At 41.6% G+C, this 21171-nt stretch overlaps 2 protein-coding genes across 7 annotated transcripts in view; one reads left to right on the top strand and one right to left on the bottom strand.

The window, feature by feature from the left end:
* FGD6 (FYVE, RhoGEF and PH domain containing 6) overlaps positions 1–9121 on the bottom strand; it is a 106313-nt gene extending 97192 nt beyond the window's left edge. For both annotated transcript variants that reach the window (XM_024754424.1, XM_024754425.1), the window contains exons 1-2: positions 9059–9121; positions 342–2766 (exon numbers count right to left, since the gene is read on the bottom strand). In XM_024754424.1, the coding sequence (XP_024610192.1) occupies positions 342–2766; positions 9059–9074 (2441 nt within the window). In that variant the 5' untranslated portion in view covers positions 9075–9121. The remainder of the gene's footprint in view (positions 1–341; positions 2767–9058) is intronic.
* A 311-nt stretch (positions 9122–9432) lies between these two features.
* Positions 9433–21171, top strand: part of VEZT (vezatin, adherens junctions transmembrane protein) — a 67149-nt gene continuing 55410 nt past the window's right edge. For 4 of the 5 annotated variants that reach the window (XM_024754405.1, XM_024754407.1, XM_024754404.1 and 1 more), the window contains exon 1: positions 9433–9548. In XM_024754405.1, coding sequence (XP_024610173.1) covers positions 9450–9548 — 99 coding nt within the window. In that variant the 5' untranslated portion in view covers positions 9433–9449. The remainder of the gene's footprint in view (positions 9549–21171) is intronic. The other variant, XM_024754410.1, reaches the window with a different exon arrangement.

Below are 21171 nucleotides of genomic sequence, written 5' to 3'. Positions count from 1 at the left end.
TGCTATGACTTCCAAGTTGGTGCTTTAGAGGAACTGGGATGTTTCTGTTCTAGGTGTTCCTTGTAGTACCTATACTACTACTACCACTGGTTCAAATTCTTTGAATCAGCTACTAAAATAAGTCAACTACATAAAGGCTGCATTGCAAACACCCATCCCGACTATATGATAAAAAGAGACTGCACTTTGGAAACAATTTAACATACGCTTAACTAAACCACTCCCTCAGGAAGTGATTTTTTTCCCACGTATGAGATCTTAACCTACCTCACAGGGCTGCTGAAGGTTAATTTCAGTGATGCAAGCAAAAGGGTGGTATCTGTCTGACACCTAAGTGTTACCTGGAATGCTGATGTCTGGGTGCAAGTTGCAGCTGGCCATCTGGAGCTTCATATGGCTCTTCTACCTCATACACATTTGTATCAGTGTCCTCCACACTGCTGGAATTCTGCCATTCCAGCTCTGGAGTTTTCCCCACAGTCATAATAAATGGCAAGTTCTCATACTCTGGTATTTCCTCATAATGGCGTATATTTTCATACTCCGGCGCACAGCCGCTTATAACAGATTTGCAAGGTGCCTGCGAGGATGACTCCCTGGAGAGCATTTGTTCATCCAAAGACTCAGCTCTTGGTCCATTAGCTGCACTGGTCTGGCCCCGTGACTTCTTCCTCTTCTTTTGGGATTCCAGGCTATAGTTATCTGCCGAATATGCCTTGATGGGTTTATTTCTCTTTTCTTCTACCAACAAGCCATGCCAATCACTTTCACTCCCTTTTCTCTCCCCACCCGCAAGGCTGCCTGAGGTTGTGTCTCCGAGTTGGCTACTCTTGGACCAAAATTTCTGGAAGTCACTCTTCATGAAACAGATGGACAGCTTCATGTTGAGCAACTTCTTTAAAGAGTTCTTCTTTTGAGAGTCTTTGCAAGGCTTAGTGCACCTTTCCACATCCACAGCAGATAATGATTTTGCTCTAGGCTTGGTCAGGGCAGTGGGAGGCTCACTGTTTGAGGATACAGTAACAGACTTTAAGGATTCTGGGTTCCCTGAAAAGGGTATAATAGGATGAGGTAATTTCCACACTGGCTTCTCTGAAGCCCGTTTAGGCATATCAAAGGAGGACGACACACCACGGTTTTGGGCACATAAATGCTGAAGGTGATTTCTTTCTAAACCCTTCTCTGAACTTTTTTCTTCGTTTGAGGGATAAGAACTTTTCTCCACAAGCTCCTCTGAGGCAGCCTTTTTAAGCACTCCTGCAGCAGGTAAGCTGTGTCTTTGAGGTTTTTGGGGGACTATTCTTGAGGAACTTTCATCTTTTATCATAGATTCCTTTTGCAGTTGAGGGGCAGACACTCCCCGGTTACAGGCAGTAGGCAAATGTTCGGTGCAGGTTAATTTGAGTTGCTTGGGCAGGCTCAGAGATAGAGTACTGCATCTTATAAAACTGGTCCTTTTGTCCACAGCAGGTGACATACTAGAACCATCTCCTGTCTTGTCAGAACTCAAATTAGAGTCTGTCTCTAAAGGAGATGCCATATTTTCAAAGGAAGATGTTTCAGGACTCAAAGGTTTTTGTGAATTGATTAAGTTTTGTCTGTCACCGTTAAAGTCCACATTCAATTCACTTTTATTTCCTGGCTTCACTTTGTCCACCTGTTCCTGGTTACACAAAACATTCCGATGAAAAACACTGATTTTATTGTTTTTCAAACTATCTTCAAAAAGACAAAGAGAGCTACTGTCTACATTCTCTGGTTCTTCGTTACTTTCGCTAGGAGTATCTATCTGTTTCTGGCGTAATAGGCGTGCAGCACGTGTCTTTCTGGGCTTGGGAGTTGGAAATTTGGGGGTGTATGGCACTAAGTGAATTTCCAAGGGACCAAGGTCTTTGACTTCTGATTTCTTAATATCTCCATCTGAAGATAAAAAAGTACTCCTTTTACCATTTTCTAGAGCTTCTTGTTCAGATGAATGAAAGTGAGTGTTGCTTTTTTCATTGTCACCCTGACTAGCTTCAAAATTTTGAAATTCATCACTAGGAAGTTGTAGGTGGCAATGGTGATGATCAGAAACTTTTTCGAAGCTGGACAGGGACGGTGACAAATCTGCAAATTCAATTCTGAATTGTCTGTTGGAATTACAGCCATCACTCATTTCTGGACTGTCTGTGAATCTGTGCTTCTGTGGAAAAATAAAAGGTGACGTTCGTTGCGTTAAAACATCTTTGAGCTTCTCTTCCAGGATGCTTGCCTTTAAAACTACTTCACTCTGGCTCTTGATCTTTTCATCATTAGAATCACATTTACGCTGAGTTTTTATAGCTGAAGAGGACTCACCAATTTTATTATTTTCTAAATTTTCATGCATTTCCAGGGGCCCTAAGACAAGCTGCTTGACACACAAATTCTCTCTATTTCCAAGCTTATGGTTACACTCAGAACGGCAGGAACACATTGGTAAAATATAATCACTGCTCTGATGCCCTCTGTTTTTGCAGCTAGAGTTGTCAATGCTTTCAGGGGATTCCTGTTTATGCTCTTCCAGGTTCACGATGATTTTCCTTGATGGTGACCGCCTGATGTCTTGAACGGGTGAGGCCTTCAGCACTTTTGGTTTCGGAGCTATTGCTGGTTTGGTTTTCTTTGTTGACTGTGGAACACTAGAAACCACGATCTCAGGTTTAGGTGCAACAGGAGGTGGAGCTGGCTTATTATTTGCCACCACAAACTTTGGCTTGGGGGCCACGGGTGGCTTCTTAATCTCTAGAAAGGAAAACAAAAATCTGATAACCAAAAAACCAAAGCATAAGATAAATGATTAAATTTGATGACATTTTTACTTTTGACAATATGCTGAACTTGCATTTTACTAGGTAGTTTATATTATATTATTCAGAGTCTATTATTACTCTTGAAAATTCCTTAAATTGCCCTTCAGTTCCAGTACACATAGCTTTGGATATATTGTACTTTGCTTAATAAGTCCAATACAGTTTTTCTTCTAACTCTGGAATGGATTACCATATCTTCAGGCAACACTAAATGAAATACAGTAACTGGCTTCTGCTTGAGATCCGTATGTAAGAGAAGGCACTTCAGTTCATTTGCTGAGTGCTAAGAGTTGAATCTGCCTAAGGTTTATGTAGGATGCAGCTCTTTAAGCTTCTCATGTGAATAAGCAGTACATATTCTTCTACCTCAATGACATACAGTAGAATTGTATGAATGCCCTTTATCAATGACCTATCCCACTAGAACCACAAAATAACCTAAAAAGGAATACAGAAATCAGAAATTTTCCAAACTGAAAAGTAATGATACTATAATATTTGAGGCTCTTGATAAGGTTGGCATTTTTTCTGTGCAGGGGCTGTCAAATCGGAATTTTCACTATAATCCTTCACTGAGCTTTATTTTTAAAAAGTCACAGGCCTACGCTCTACCCCAGGTGATTACACTGTGTACCCTTCATTTATAACCACTATTCTAGTGCATTTAAAAGATGACCATAATTCCTATTGTAGCAATTCTTTCTTGGCATTATGTAAAAAGAACTCAATGAGCACCTATTACACTGTACTAGATTTGCAAAGATCTGCTACTAACCTACAGGAACCTAAATAAAAGGTTCACACAGGGCCTCCTTGATGGCACAGTGGTTGACAGTCCACCTGCCGATACAGCAGACACGGGTTCGTGCCCCGGTCTGGGAAGATCCCATGTGCCGCGCAGCGGCTGGGCGACCGGAGGCTGTGCTCTGCAATGGGAGAGGCCACAACAGTGAGAGGCCTGCGTACCGCAAAAAAAAAAAAAAAAAAAAAAAAGCTTCACATAAAAGACCTATAAAATGAAGTTACACAGATACTGAACATCCTCATTTTAAACGTTCTTTTATGTTTTTCTACCTATACTATCACTTATCACCGCATCATATTTCCCAAGACAAGGTAAAACGTATTTTATACTTCTTATACTTATGTTTGTTCCTCCAATAGGATCTAACGCTTAATGAAAACTTAGTTAGTGAAAAACATAAACATAAACCTTTCAAAATATCATCTGCTGGACATTGTTTAAGTACTTAAATACACAGAGGCTTCAATTCTTCACTTGGTGAGGAGTTTCTTTTCAACAAAGGAAATTAGTCATAACACTCCAACCCGGGAAGATATTACAGGGACATGAGTAGTGAGGAAAAAAGAAGAGTAGGGTGCTCTACTTCCTTTTACCAACCGAGGAAGAATTTCTCAAACCCCTAATACTCTGTTCAACCAAGATCACCTGATGACAGATGCCTTCTCATTCAATTCCAAAGGATAATGTTATAATAAAAAAGATATGAAGTATTTCCAAAATGACAATACAAATTCCCAACACCATGCAATTTCGTTGTGTTCAATAAGCGTGTTATTATTGTTTTCTTAGGTAGAAAAAATTTTAAAACCATTCAAAGCCTAATGATAAAGCTTGGTGTAACGGTCTATTAAACTCCTGACATATAAAGTCAAGTCTTAAGAAAAAGTATGAATGCCCTAGGCCTCTTACCTCCCATCTTACTCAAGATAAGGAAAACAGACAAACCATCACACTGATTTCATTTCTGTAAGCATTCTGAAAACATCCTACCTCTGGGCATTTTGAAGGAATTAAAAAAAAAAAAAGAAATCAGTTCTGTAACATGGAAAGAGTTCTGGAGATTGGCTACACAGCAGTATGAATGTACTTAACGCTACTGAACTGTACACTTAAAAATAGTACAGACGGGGGCTTCCCTGGTAGCGCAGTGGTTGAGAGTCCGCCTGCCGATGCAGGGGACACGGGTTCGTGACCCGGTCTGGGAAGATCCCACATGCCGCAGAGCAGCTGGGCCCGTGAGCCATGGCTGCTGAGCCTGCACGTCCGGAGCCTGTGCTCCGCAATGGGAGAGACCACAACAGTGGCAGGCCCGCGTACCCTAAAAAAAAAAAAAAATTGTACAGATTGGGGGCTTCCCTGGTGGCACTGCGGTTGAGAGTCTGCCTGCCAATGCAAGGGACGCAGGTTCAAGCCCTGGTCTGGGAGGATCCCACATGCCGCGGAAGAACTGGGCCCGTGAGCCACAACTACTGAGCCTGCGCGTCTGCAGCCTGTGCTCCGCAACAAGAGAGGCCGCGACAGTGAGAGGCCCGCACACCGCGATGAAGAGTGGCCCCCGCTTGCACAACTAGAGAAAGCCCTCACACAGAAACGAAGACCCAACACAGCCAAAATAAATAAATAAATAAAATAAAATAAAATAAATAGTATAGATGGTAAATTTATGTTAGGTGTATTTTACCAAAACTAAAAACAACAAACAAAAAAAACCCCTGTCTCATTAATCTTTTACTTTCTGAATCTTAGAGCCTTTTCAAAAGCTTCAGTGTCATTTACCCAACCAATTTTTGCTATTTTAGTTCAATCATTTTTCATAAATCTCTGTTCTTAGTGTCCTAGAAATTCAATTAACTATATGAATTATGGTCAATTACCAACAGATATAGCGCAGCATCATGTACCTAACTGCCTCAACACATACTCACTGAATTAAACAAAGAACTGCGAGCTTTGGCTTAGCTAACCGTGTATTGGAGGAGGCCAATAACATAACTGGGTGTGCCTCTGTGGAGAACTGGTTGCCTCAGTTTCCTCACTTGCAAATGAGGGAGCTGAACAGATCTCTAAAGCCTAAATGATTCTGAGATGATAACTTCAGGAGATATATGCTTCAGGAGAACCCTTAGATTCTCTAGCCACTTTGCCCTGTGTGATTTTTCTTCCATGTACCTCCCTCTGTCTTCACCACTAGAAGGCAAGCTCCAGGAGGGCAGGTACTTTGTCTCTTTGCTGTATCCCCAATGCTAAACATAGGGTCTGGGAACAGTCAGAGCTGCCACATACGCAGTCTTTACTATGTCTCAATAACAAGATATTTCTTTAAATAGAAATCAATATCCACTTAAATGTAGAATATTTTGAAAAGTTAACAGGAATCAACTTCAATAGGATTACTGAATAAGTTCTTCTTTTTTAAAATTTATTTTATTTATTTATTTATGGTTGCGTTGGGTCTTCATTGCTGCGCACAGGTTTTCTCTAGTTGCGGCGAGTGGGGGTTATTCTTCTTAGTGGTGCGCGGGCTTCTCATTGTGGTGACTTCTCTTGTTGTGGAGCACGGGCTCTAGGCGCACGGGCTTCAGTAATTGTGGCACGTGGGCTCAGCAGTTGTGACTTGTGGGCTCTAGAGTGCAGGCTCAGTAGTTGTGGCGTACGGGCTTAGTTGCTCCACAGCATGTGGGATCTTCCCAGACCAGGGCTTGAACCAGTGTCCCCTGCATTGGCAGGTGGATTCTTAACCACTGTGCCACCAGGGAAGTCCCTAAGTTCTTAATTATTAGAAGGAACAAGTGTTCAACTAAGTCATAGAATAGCAATATTTGAAGTCTTTCATCATTATTATTATTTTTATTTTAAAATTATTTCTTTATTTTTTAGTGGCTCTATTTTGAAAGAAACACAGCTCAAAAAATAACAAGCCTTTATATTACGGTCTGCTCCAATGTCAAACTCTTGAAATAAGTGCACGATGTCTGGAAATGGATCCAGCACCTTTGGATATTAATACTGTATCAACAGTCAGACCCAAAGCTTTTTAGAGCGTAGCAGCAAATCTTTTATTTACACAGCTGTTTGGCTCCAGGGAAAAATAAGGTAAGAAAGTAAAGCACTAGTACCATTTTACTAACAATTACAAACACACTCATCATCTATTACACACAGATGGCGGTGGTCCACGTGCAACACTTTCTTAGCTATTGGACCAGCCAAAAAGCAAAGCACAGCACATGTACACTGAGACCTATACATGTTCAAAAATATATGAAATATATTTCTATAATTATCTCTCCTTTTTTCATATACTGATTAGAATAATTCTAAAACCTCTATTGTGGGCCTACTCTTTCACAGACACAGAAAAACAAAGCAAGCTCTTCTTCAGGATACATATATCTTAGATGTTCTACATTTTTCTTATTGCCTTAAATTAAGCCAACCATCCCAAATACCACAGATTAGAGTCCGTGTAAACAAACATCCCCTCCCCCAACTTCAAATAACATTCCTAAAGTTTTAATGAATTCTGAATACTGTTCCAAAGAGCATCATAAACAGCTTGTAAGAATGATGAACACATAATTTTAAAAGAATAGGATACAAATAAAACCCCAGTTCTTTTCCATATTCTCCATTTAGACATGAGAAAAAATAATAAATCTTAACAGATGGGAGAATGAAAAAGTAGTTAATGCTTCTCAGCAAGCCGTGCTAAAAACCAACTAACTCAGCTAAACACAGGAAGTGTCCCTCTTTTAAACACCACAAAAATGTCTGTGGACTTCTTTAATTATAAAGTTGATAAAATATAAAAACAGTTTGCATTATTCGAGGGTCATTCAAATGAAGGAATAATAAAATTCCAGACTGAGACCTAGATCCGGTTTACATATTTAAATGTAGAATTAAATGCTTCTGTATGGGTTCATTATAAACTGTTAGGACTGGAACTGAAAACTGATACAAATAAGGTATGAATTTTAAGTGTGTCTGACACTGGAGAGGAGAGTTAAAGTTGGCTGGAAGGATTTTAAAATCTCCAACCACTTTAAATTTAAATTAAATTAGACTTGTTCCTTAATAAAACTTAAAGTGAGGCACAGAAATTTAGGATGAAAATAATTCACCTCATGTAAGTAGAAAGCCTTCCTCTGGTAAGGAAAAGAGTTTATAAATAACATAATTCCCAGTACACGATGACATACCTCCTGTACACACATATAGCATCAAAAAGGAAAGATCCACAACATCTTCCTCAGGAATACTATTACGGGAACACTTCATCCCTTGCTTTCTTATTCCTATTGGCTAAACTTCTTGCCTTGTTAGTTGTAATCTGATTACACCTAGCCGTACAACCTCCAATATATCTAGGCTTTAGAAAGAATACAAACCAGAATATTTAGAGTGCTGTTTGACAGTTACAAGATGCAGGAATTTAAAATAAATGCCAAGAAAAGCTAAGAAAACTTAATCTGATACTTACATGCTGGTTCTAGAAGTAACTGTGGTGAAGCTTTACACTATTTTACTATAAAATGTCTAACGAAAGCTTATTTATTACAACCTGGGCAAAAATGTTTCTTAATACTGAATACGTTATTAAGTTCTGGCTTAAAAAGTAACCTATGTTCTTATAAGTGAACTTAACACCACTTTAGTAATTATTTTGGAAAATAGGAACTGTTCCTTCAGAATGTTTAGAAATACAACGTCCAGAATTCTTCAAAGTCTACACAAAGGTAATACAACAGGCTTTGCCATTTGGATAAAGGGAAACGGCGACAGGAGGCAGACAAAAAATAAGGCTTTGTCTACACTAACCAGGTAGAAATAGGGGGGAAATCCATTAAAAATTGGATGAAGATGAACCAAAACCTTGGCATCGGCAATTCTACTCCTCTGCTCCTCAGGTAACCGGGGGAAAACCACCAAAACAGGAGTAAAAATGTCTAAACCTCTTTACTTAATAAGGGTCAGGGTTTCCTGTCGACATTAGGGGTTAAAGCCGCTCAGCCTAGTCGCCGAGTTCAACACTCCGGGAACACTGCCCTTTCCTAGAATAACTGATTTCTTAACATGGGAATCTAAACTATTTTCATACGCAAAGGCAAAGTCGCTCAAATTTCAGGAGAGAAAAGTAAACGCCCTCTTTACATTTCCCGTTTCACCTGGCGCTAAGAGCCCCCAACACGGTCTTCTTTTAAAAGGAGGTCCCAAGAGACACACTATTTCCAAAGAGCCCCTCTTGGCACGAAGGGACGAAAAAATCAGGCAGCAAACACCGTCTCCTCCGCACAGTCCTGAGGAAAGGTTGAGGGAATATCAATAACCCATCCCGGAGGACAAAGTTGCTCCGAGCCCAAGACCTGCAGCGCTCGCTACAAACTTTCCAGCGGGCAGCGCGAGCGCCGTCACTTACCGGCGGCAGAAGTCATGATTCCCCCGTGCAGCTCGCTTCCCCGCTCGCCCCCCTCAATCACCGCTCCCCTTACAGTCCATTGTTTCAACAGTTTGGGCAGAAGAGAAAAGCCCCGGCAGATCCCACATTCCGTCCCGCGGCCCCGAGGCGCAACCCCAGCGCCGCACAAAGTCCAGGCGCCCCCTGCTAGTCGCGGCCGTAAAAAGCGGACAAAAGCCCCAGCCTCCTCCAATCAGGGGGCCCGAGTTTCAGCCCGTTCCCTCCCCTCCCGCCCACACGTTCAAGCTCAGCGCCAATGAGCGGGGCTGAAAAAGGGGCGTGAGCTGTGAGGCATGCTGGGAATTGTAGTTTTCTGGACTCACGGGACCTGCAGAAACAGACGCTTGGGCGCATGCAGCCGGTTCTCCCGCCTTCATTTCCCATCGTGCTGAGGCGGGTGGCATGGCGGAGAAGGATGACACCGGATTTTGACGAAGAGGTGGTTTTTGAGGTAAGGGGAAAATGGCGGTGCGTGTGAATTGCCTTTGTTTGATTAGGACGAGGGAGAAGGCGAGGAGGCCGGGCGAGAGGCAGATCCCGGGGCGAGGAATCGGGTGACGCTCCTGCCGGCCTCGGTCACCGAATCTCGGCAATTTCCGGGCCTAATGTTGGACGCAGCCTGACAGGTGTAGCCTGAGGCTCTCTCGCCGCGCCCGGCCTCTGCCTCGGGCCCTCCCGGAATTCCCAGCCAGGCCGGTGGACTAGAACCCTGCTTGTTCCTACTCACCCGTACGATTTAGCCTCCCCCTTTTTAGTCCTCGATTTGTTCGGGTCAGTATCCAGAAATGCCTCAGGTCACAGTTCGCGGTCGAGGCGTGGCCCTCGGAATGGAGGCAGCAGGTGCTAGTTTTTGTTTTTGTTTTTATTTTCTTATACCGTGGTTTAAGATCTGTGTGTGGGACCTACTGTGGGTGATTTGGGCCGGGGCATCTCAGCATCTAATTCTTTTGTCCTTTGCTGTTGCGCTAGGTGTAGCTAGTTCTTCTGATTCGAGGCTCGGGTGTGAGGGCTTTTGTGTGGGACTATTTTAAGACGTTCTCTGCCATCTTGAATGAAAACAAAAACAAACAAAAAAACAGTCTAATGTTTTTGTTGCCATTTGTCTATCAGACACAGGTGAAAAGTCACACCCCTGTATAAGGCATGTATGTATACTTTACTAAAATCCATTCATCCGACAAGATTTTAAGAAATTTAAGAAAAGAAACGGCTCATTCCATACCATCAGAGAGCTACGCAATAAATAGTACAGAATGGTAAATGTTGAAATATATACAAACTGTCATTGGAGGATTGATTTGGAAACCGCTGTCTGTTCTTGTGGCCTCGGAGACACTACACCCAGTATATGGATATTGGAGGTGGATCTTGAACTGTGAATATGTTTAGAGAGATGGAAGGGAGAAAATGCATTATAAGGAAAGAGAACAGAGTATCTCAAGGTTGGGAGGTGTGAAAGTACCTGGTGTAGATTTTTCAGGGACTTGAGTGTGGAGTGTCACTATATAAAGTGGTTTGATGGGGCTGGAATGAAGAAGTAGTGGAAGATAGGGCTCTTTTACCAAAAGGGAGTGCCTGGATTTGAGGAGGTCAGTAGGGAAGGCAAGCACCTGAGTTCTGGAAAGGAGAGAAGAAATAATTGAATAATGGCTTGGACAGATACTTCTAAGGTAAAATCGAGGAAACAGTTACAAGATTGAATGTGGGAGATGAAGAAGAGACAAAAATCTATGTTGCTTAGATTGCTAGAGAGAGGAAAGTGGGTGGATACTTTTTTACCCTATTCTTAGATATCAGAGTATAATAGTAATACATGCTCAAAGAACATTTCATTGTAGAAAACAAGCCACAAAATTAAAATCACTCATTTTCCTACCACCCACAGATGGCCACTATTAACATTATAGTATGTGTTCTTACAGACTTTTTTTCTATTCAAATGTATGTTTGATATTTTTTAAACACAAAAAAATATACCACATAGAATTTTATATGTATTTTTCAGTGAGTCTTTTCCTATTCATTACTCTTTGAAAACAATAGCATAATATCCAATCATGTATGTGTATCATAATATAACTATTTTCCCATTCTTGGTTATATTGTTTCAAAATACAGTTGTAATCAGCACTGACATAAGTCCATCTTTTACTGCATCTCTGATTTTTCCTTATAGTAATTTCTAGAAGGGAAACTAGTGGGTCAAAGGATATGAACATTTTTTAAGACTTATGCAGAAAGGTTATATATACCTACTCAAGTTTCCATTAGCAGTATTTTCACCAAATCCTCAGCAACAACCTTTTTAGTTTCCTTTGATCTTTGTTAATTTTATAGGAAAAATAGCATTCTGTTGTTCTAATTTACATTTTGTGCATTTACTGGAAACATTTTTATTTCTTTCTTGAGCATTTTTTTGTATTTTTTGCTCATTTTACTATTGGATGTTAGCTTCTTACGACTTGCATACGTTTTACTTTTCTTTGTTTGTTTGTTTTTTGATGTGAACCCGGTGTAAAGTCTTTATTGAATTTGTTGCAATATTGCTTCTGTTTTATGTTTTGGTTTTCTGGCTGTGAGGCATGTGGGATCTTAGCTCCCTGACCAGGGATCAAACCTGCACCCCCTGCATTGGAAGGTGAAGTCTCAACCACTGGACTGCCAGGGAAGTCCCTTGCATACGTTTTTCATATGTTACTTAACCGTACCATACTTCTAGAAATTTTTTTTAGTTTGTAGTTTAATTTATTTGCTTTTTGTCACATACATTAATTTTTATTGCAGCATGATATTCGTAAGAAAAGTGCACAAATCATAAATGTGCAGATTGATGAATTTTCACATGTTGAATACATCCATGTAACCAGTACCCATGTTAAGAAACTGAACGTCAACCAGCACACCAGAAACTCCCTTTTACTCCCTTTCAGTCACTTCTCCCCACCCCAAAGATAACCACAATTCAGACTTGTAATAACTAACTTAGATTCCTTTTGTCTATTTTTATAGTTTACACACTGGGCAATTCCATTTGTATATGCTCTTTTTGCTCTGACTTTTTGCTCTCTGGTTTTGTTTGTTAGATTCATCCATATGGTCATGTGAGCATTTTTTATTTCTCTGTAGTATTCCATGTGAATGCATGACCATTTTTAAATCCACTCTACTATTAATGGTCTTCGGGTGATTTCCAGTTTGAGACTATTATAAACAGTGCTAGTATGAACCTTTTAGTATATATGTCTTATTGAACATATTTCTGTTGAGTATATACTTAGACGTGGAACTGCTAAGTCATAGGAAATACATACATTCACCTGTGTAGATATTGCCAAACACTATTCCAAAGTGGTTGTACCAATTTATATTCCTACCAGCAGTACAGGAGAGGTCCAGTTGCTCTACAGCCTCACCAACACTTGCTAATTTCAGTTTCTCTTTTTACCATTCTGGTAGGTGTGTACTGGTATCTCCTCTTGGCTTTAATTTGCATTTCTCTGATAAGGAAAGGGGGAGTCTTTTTATATGTTTAAGGACCAGTTTTGTATCCACTTTAGTGAAGCCAATTCAAGTTTGTTGCATATTTTCCTTTTGGATTATCTCTTCTTGTTACTGATTTGAAGGAGTTCTTTACATATACTGGATATAAGTCCTTTGTTGGATCTGTGTACCTCAAATATCTCAGGAGGTGTGTGGCACTCTCTTAATAGTGTCTTTCAATGAACAGAAGCTCTTAACTTTATCATAATCCAAGTAAACCTTTTTCTTTTATGGTTAGTGCCTTTAAAGAAGTATTTGCCTCTAAGGTGACAAAGCTTATTTTCTCTAAAAGCTTTATTTTACCTTTTGCTTCTAGATCTGCTATCCGTCTGGAACTGATTTTTGTATGGTATCAAGTAAAGGTCAACATATGTTGTTTTCCCATATGGATGTCTAGTTAACCTGGCATTTTCTTTTTTTTTTTTTCTTTTTTTTTAAGAAGGAATTTCCATCTTAAGGAAACAACTTTATTTATTTATAAATTTATTTATTTTTGTCTGTGTTGGGTCTTCATTGCCGCCCACCAGCTTTCTGTAGTTGTGGCAAGCGGGTGCTACTCTTCATTGCGGTGCGCGGGCTTCTCACTGTGGTGGCTTCTCTTGCTGTGGAGCACGGGCTCGGGGCACGCGGGCTTCAGTAGCTGTGGCACGTGGGCTCAGTAGTTGTGGCTCGCGGGCTCTAGAGCACAGGCTCAGTAGTTGTGGCACATGGGCTTCGTTGCTCCGAGGCATGTGGGATCTTCCCAGACCAGGGCTTGAACCTGTGTCCCCTGCATTGGCAGGCAGATTCTTAACCACTGCGCCACCAGGGAAGTCCTAGCCTGGCATTTTCTGAACAGACCATCCTTTCCTCGCTGAACTACAATGTTGCCTTTGTCATAAATCAGGATACCTTGTATGTGTGGCCTTATTTTTGGGTATTCTCTTTTCCATTGGTTAATTTGATCATTCTTGTGCCTATACCACATTATTTTAATTACTTTTTAACTTTATAATACATACTAGTGTCTGATAGAATAAAACCAGCCAGCTTTATTTTCTTTCAAGATTGCTTTGGCTATTTTTAGCCCTTTGTATTTCTGAATGAATTTTAGAATCAGCCTGTCATTTTCACTTTAGAAAAAGGAAACTACCAAGATTTGATTGGAATTGCTTTGAATCTATGGATTAATTTGTAGAGACCTGACATCTTTACAGTATTGAATATTCCAATAGCATTTTTATTGCTTGCCTCCTAAATGAGTCAAGCAGCTTCCCATAACTTTCTGTGCTCTAGGACTGATTTTACAAACTGGGAATACAGGGGAGGAAAAACAATTTTCCTTCTACCTTTCGAGTTCTTGGCTGAGACCCCTGTCATAAAAGATAGATTAACAAAAGAAAAACAAAAGTTTATTAACATTGTTAGGAAACAAAATTCAACTGGAGTAAATTTAAAAGATCTTACTGGCTTTCTTCAACGATTCATGAATTAGGCAGCGTCCCATCCAGCAGACAGAAAGGATCTTCTTCCCAGGATCTGTAAAAGATGAAAGACTTGTAGGCACAAGGGAGTGGGACAAGGAAGTTAGGCTAGCAAAGAGTGGATTGGTCAATCCCAATCTCCCAATTCATCCCACCACCACCGCCCACCCCTGCCACTTTCCCCCCTTGGTGTTCATACATTTGTTCTCTGCATCTGTGTCTCTATTTCTGCCCTGCAAACCGGTTCATCTGTACCATTTTTCTAGGTTCCACATATATGCATTAATATACGATATTTTTCTCTTTCTGACTTACTTCACTCTGTATGACAGTCTCTAGATTCATCCACGTCTCTACAAATGACCCAATGTCGTTCCTTTTTATGGCTGGGATTGACATATATACACTAATATGTATAAAATAGATAACTAATAAGAACCTGCTGTATAAAAAAATAAATTTAAAAAGAAGAGTGGATTGTTTGTGTCAAGGTAACGTTCTTTTAGGGGATGGCACGGGTCTGTCAGGCAGATTACCTCACTAGTGTTGATTGGGTAGTTCCTGACTGACTGGCTTAAGATTCTATTTCTGTTACCGAACGCAGGTTCCTGTGACTGACGCACAGTAAGGCCAAACAAACCGAAACGTCGAAGTTTGGAGCAGAGAAAGGTTTGTTGCAGGGCCATGCAAGGAGAACACGTGGCTCATGCCCCCAAAAAACCCCTAACTTCTTGAAGGGTTTCAGCAAAGCATTTTTAAAGGTCAGGGGAGGGGAGGGGCATCCCAGGGTATGTACTGGCATCTCAGTTCATGCACAATTCTCTGATTGGTTGATCTTGAGGTAACAGGGCAGTTAACGTTATCAATCCTTAGGTACCAGTAGGTCTGGGGGCTACAGGCTCATGATCATCAAGTAGCTAATTTCTTCCATGTGGTGGTGGTTTTAGCATCTGAAAAGTTCAGGAAATATGCATGAAATACTGTTATCTTGGCACTTCTAAGAGGAGCTACAGCAGAAGATATGGGGGAGGGGCTCTGTCCTGGGAAGGCTCCACAGGTCCTGTTCAGTTACATTTTTGGAGAGGCCAAAAGTGTAATTAAGTCTTGATTTGGTAAGGTGGATCTTAGTATAAGTGACTCCATTTGGGGCCTGTTGTCGTATTTTTAACAACACGTATACTGCATATATACATGGGAGATACTGTTTAAAAAAACAAAACGAAACAGAGCTAGACAGTAGTTAAAGCAGTTAAAACATATTTTATTCAGGACATACAATAGGGGGAAAGAGACCTCAGTATAGAACTGGGTTCTATTGCAAATACAGCATGGATAAATGGGAATTTAATTACTAAGAGGAAACACGGGGTCAGGAGGGGTTTTGGCTAAGCCAATATAACGGGATTCTTGGTGATGACAAGCTAGGGTAGTCAGACATTACCTCTGTTACCTCAGACACCAAGGTTTGCAGCAGAGAAAGTTTATTCACAAAGCAGCCAAGGGAGGAGAACAAGTCTGAAATCCACCCTCCCAAAGGTGGGATATTTATGGGGTAAAGGAGCAGGGTGGTCTTAGGTGTGAGGAAAGGTGATTGGAGGTAGGGAAAAAGTGAGGTAGTCGGTGTTCTGTGCAGATATATCTTGGTTACATGCTTCTTCCAGGGATGCATGTTAAAAAATGGAGGTGCTTAGCATGATTTGGGGGTGAAGGTTTTGGCCCTCTGACAATAAAAGAGCATTCATCCAACACCTGTGCAGGCCCAGTGTTAGGGCCCGTGGTCCCAACCAGTCTTAGCTCAAACCGAACAAGAGCTGACTCTAAGTTCCGAAAAAACAACTTAAGTCTCTGCCCCCATTACCATAGCAACCCATACATCCGAGGTGTTATCTGTGGGGTGGTTAAGGTGTCTTGTGGTGTATTACCTAGGCTATGTGAAGCTTGGAGGGTATGCAGTTAAGGAGAGGGGAAAAAACTAAAGCAAGCTGATCAGTGAAGGCAGTTTATAAGCAGAGAGGTTTTAACAAGCTGTTCCCTTATCTGTTGTTCTGTAAGACAAGCTCAAGAATCTCTATTAGTCACCAGCTTCTGTTAACCCTATGGGGCATGATTACACCTAGGGGAATGGTAGAAGATGAGGAACCCAATATTGAGGGTGATCAGTTGTGGCGGATGGGAGACGCTTGCTAAACTGACATACCAGGGTTCTTGTTAAAACTAGATTTTGCAAGGAAGTGCACAGGTAGGCCTAGGAGAAATTTCAGGAGCCTGACTAAAGTTTGATTAAGGAAAGAATCTTGGTCGATACCCAGGGGAATCTAACACTCGATGGCTTGGAATTCAGGCTCAGATAGCATCTATATGGGGGGGAGGGGGTGTAGACCTCTTAGGGAAGAGTAAATGTTTACTTAGGAAAGATAAATGGACCCTTAGAAGAGCAGATGGGAGATACGACAACATTTGTCTGGGTGTAGCCTCCTCTCCTGTGATGACTCAATCTTCTCTAGTTGATGAAACTCCCAGGGAAGGGATTTATGATAATTGAGTTCCTTTTGGAAGATCTGTCTTTAGGCAGAATAAGGGGGAGAGTTCAGAGAAAGTTTTCCCCTTCATTTGCTGTTTTTCAAGTGCCTACAGCTCAAAATAATCAATATGCCCAATGACATAATTTTGGGGGGCATATTCTGCTACCTTTCAGGAATGATCTATTCCTTGAGGGCATAGCTAAAATTGGCCCTTAAACTGTCTAGGCCAGCAGTCCCCAACCTTTTTGGCACCAGGGATCGGTTTCGTGGAAGACAGTTTTTCCACAGACCAGGCGGCAGGGGGGGGTGGGGGGAGTGGTACTGCAGCTTATTGCTTCAGTCTCAGGCTCTGGCTGGAGACTGCTGTGCTGGTGCCATCACTGCTCTCAAGCAGGAGGAAAATATGGGCCTAAGTCAGCAGTCCCCAACCTTTTTGGCACCAGGGACCAGTTTCATGGAAGACAATTTTTCCATGGACTGGGGCTGGGGGATGGTGCGGGTGGTAATGCGAGTGATGGGGAGCGGCAGATGAAGCTTCTCTCACTCGCCTGCTGTGCAGCCCAGCTCCTAACAGGCCACGGACTGGTACTGGTCTGCGGCTCTGGGGGTTGGGGACCCCTGGTCTAGGCCTTTGCTAGGGATATGGGGAATGGATGATGTCCATTGGTTCCTTTTCTTTTATGGTTATTGCTTAGTTCCAGTTTTCTATTTGGGGAGATATTTTGATAGTCTTTTTTTATTCTGAAAGGGAGTGTAATGCAGTTGTCAAAGGAACAGACTCTGGAGTTGGACAGCATAGGAAATCCTAGCTCCAGTACATAATAGTGTGATTTTGAGCAGTTTACTTCTCTGTGTGTCAGTTTTCTCAATATTAAGTAGAAATGACAGTATCAATCTCATAGAGCAGTTGTGAGTATTAAATGACTTAATGTAAGTGACCTAATTAGGTCTTATTACTTATTTCAGCGGCCACGGCTCACAGGCCCAGCCGCTCCACAGCATGTGGGATCTTCCCAGACCGGGGCACGAACCCGTGTCCCCTGCATCGGCAGGCACACTCTCAACCACTGCACCACCAGGGAAGCCCTCTAGCTTCTTGAGTTAAAGACTTAAGTACTAAAAATAATTTGTAAGGTTATAAATTTCCCTATGAGTGCTGCATTGGCTGTATTTCATGAGTTTTGAAATGTGGTTTCTCTCACAATTTTGTAATTTCCTTTGTGATTTGTTCTTAATAGGTGATTTAATAGGGGTATGGGCAAGGGATTGATGTTATTGTTAGTGATGATTTTTCTTCATGTGCTCCTCCAGACCCGTAGTTCTACCCTGACCATTATGGAACGCATCACCTGTATTTCCGTGTCCTATGGATTCCATTTAGGTTCAGCCAATGAGAAAGATCTCTTAAATCAGAGGTATCTTAATTTGTTCAGGCTGCTATAACAAAATGCCATAGGCTGGGTGGCTTATAAACAACAAAAATTTATTTCTCACAGTTCTGGAGGCTGGGAAACCTAAGATTCAGGGTGCCAGCATGGTTGAGTTCTGATGAGAGCCCACTTCCTGGTTCATAAATGACTGTCTTTTCCCTGTGTCTTCATATGGCAGAGGGGGTGAGGGAACTCTCTGGGATCTCTTTTATAAGGGTACTGATTGTATTTTTGAGGGGTCCAACCACATGACCTAAGCACCTCTCAAAGCCCTCAGCTCCAAATACTGATAACATTGGGGATTAGGTTTCAACATATGAATTTTGGGAGGATGCAAACATATAGTAAGAGGGTAGAAGAGAAAGCACTGGAGAGATATTTATATTCCTAGTTCCCTCCCAGCAGGGCTACCATTTGGTAGTGATTGTGTTCCTGTACCTAAAGGCGCAAGTCTTCTTGGGGGACTCCTGTAACTTCATCTCTTTTTTTTTTTTTTTTTTTTTTTGCGGTATGCGGGCCTCTCACTGCTGTGGCCTCTCCTGTTGCGGAGCACAGGCTCCGGACGCGCAGGCTCAGCGGCCATGGCTCATGGGCACAGCCGCTCCGCGGCACGTGGCATCTTCCCGGACCGGGGCACGAATCCGTGTTCCCTGCATCGGCAGGCGGACTCTCAACCACTGCGCCACCAAGGAAGCCCTAACTTCATCTCTTACAGGGCTTCAGTGACACTGCTTCTTTCCTTTGACCTTTAGGCCTGTGGAAGATAATAACTTCCGGCTGTTGCTAGTCCCTGGGTGCTTCACTATCCCCTATTGGTTGCCTCAACCCTTCTTACGCCTTGGTAAATAAATGGTCATTTCATTAAACTCTTTTCAGTTATCCCTTTTGAGTGTGCCATCTGTTTCTTGTAAAGCCTTCCTTCAAGAAGACTTCCTTGGTTAACTTATTTTGTAGCCCCTATTCTATTCTCTAGGATTAACTTTTATCCATTGTCATCCACGACCTTTGGTTTTGCCCTCTGAGAACTTACTCTTCATCTCTTAGCACAACGTTGCCTCATATGAAATGGGTTTTAAAGTATACCTTTCTTGGGGACTGCATACCTTTCACAGCCTGATTCCTGCTAGTGTAGGTTGTGGACCGAAGAGTTGCTTTAAAGGTTGAATATGAGTTTTTGCAGGGTATTGGTTTCTTTAGCAGTGTAGTTCCCTGAAATGTTGTAGATTTCCAGTCTGTTTGCTTGTATGCAGTTTCATATACAAGTAACCACAGTTAAAGAGCACATTTAGACCAAGCTCTTAAATCCGAAGTCTGTAGATTGTATACTGGTTCTGTTTTGGACTTTTTCAACTTCATGGCATCATCTTCAATAAGAGGCTTGGGTGGAAAGGTATCACCCTTAATTAGATCTTAGCAGCTGGACTGGTTCCCATTATTTTGAGGGAGGGTCTTCGGAAAGGCTTCAGGCCGCCATCTTATTTCCTGCCTTTTGGCTTTTCCAGCCATGAGAACACTGCTCCCCCCCCCCATTACCATTTTCAGTCAGCTGGAATCTCAGGCCACAGGCAGAGACACCCTTCTTTTGCAGAGCTGAAAGCTTGTTAGGCACATGGTTTGTCTTTCAAGGTACAAAGTGGCAGTAGTTTTTTAAAATGTTTTGCCATTTGGCTGGAATGGGTCATTAGCTTTTTAACCTGCAATATGTTTCCTTGCCATCTACCATCTGACCTCTACTAAGCCTGTGCAGTGTATTTCAGGTTAACCGTCCACTGTCTCTTACACAACTGCCTCTGCCTTACTGGTAAGCTGGAGAATACATATTGGAATACTGCTTTAGAAACATTTTGCATCCACAGCTTTGTTTACCAGCAAAAAAAAAAAAGGTCAGCAAGAAGTGAATCTCTGCTTCCTTCCAAATTGGAAGGAATTTATATCTAGAACCCTAGCTGCAAGATAATTTGGAAAATATCACATTTAGCCTTTCCATCCCTTTAATACTGGAGTCATACTAGGAAGGAATGTAGTATAGACGGTGAACAAACCAGCCCACCATATCCATCATAGGACCTAACCTCCCTTCTCCTAAGAAAATTTAACTGGGATATTTTTATTTTTTAATTTTTTTTAACATCTATATTGGAGTATAATTGCTTTACAATGTTGTGTTAGTTTCTGCTGTATAACAAAGTGAATCAGCTATACATATACATATATCCCTTTATCTCCTCCCTCTTGTGTCCCCCTTCCACCCTCCCTATCCCACCCCTCTAGGTGGTCACAAAACACTGAGCTGATCTCCCTGTGCTATGCAGCTGCTTCCCACAAGCTATCTATTTTATGTTTGGTAGTGTATATATGTCAGTGCTACTCTTCACTTCATCCCAGCTTCCCCTTCCCCCTCCCTGTGTCCTCAAGTCCATTCTCTACATCTGCATCTTTATTCCTATCCTGCCCCTACGTTCATGAACCATTTTTCGATAGGTATGTTCCTATTACCATTTTCTTAATTGTTTTGGGTTTGTTTTTGTAGGTCTTTTCCTTTTCTTGTGTTTCCTGCCTAGGGAAGTTCCTTTAGCATTTGTTGTAAAGCTGATTTGGTGGTGCTGAATTCTCTAACCTTTTGATCGTTTGTAAAGGTTTTAATTTCTCCATCGAATCTGAATGAGATCCTTGCTGGGTTGAGCAATCTTGGTTGTAGGTTTTTCCCTTTCATCACTTTAAATATGTCTTGCCAGTCCCTTCTGGCTTGCAGAGTTTCTGCTGAAAGATCTGCTGTTAACCTTTTGGGGATTCCCTTGCATGTTATTTGCTGCTTTTCCCTTGCTGCTTTTAATATTTTTTCTTTGTATTTAATTATTGATAGTTTGATTATTATGTGTCTCGTTGTGTTTCTCTTTGGGTTTATCCTGTATGGGACTCTCTGCGCTTCCTGGACTTGATTGACTATTTCCTGTCCCGTGTTAGGGAAGTTTTCGACTATAATCTCTTAAAATATTTTCTCAGACCCTTTCTTTTCTTCTTCTGGGACCCCTGTAATTCGAATGCTGGTGCGTTTAGTGTCGTCCCAGAGGTCTCTGAGACTGTCCTCAATTCTTTTCATTCTTTTTTCCTTATTCTGC

Source organism: Neophocaena asiaeorientalis, unplaced genomic scaffold, assembly GCF_003031525.2.
Source record: "Neophocaena asiaeorientalis asiaeorientalis breed wild unplaced genomic scaffold, Neophocaena_asiaeorientalis_V1.1 scaffold92, whole genome shotgun sequence".
NCBI classification, from domain to species: domain Eukaryota; kingdom Metazoa; phylum Chordata; class Mammalia; order Artiodactyla; family Phocoenidae; genus Neophocaena; species Neophocaena asiaeorientalis.
Note: the sequence above shows the minus strand (reverse complement) of the source record. Positions and strands in the feature narration are given on the sequence as shown.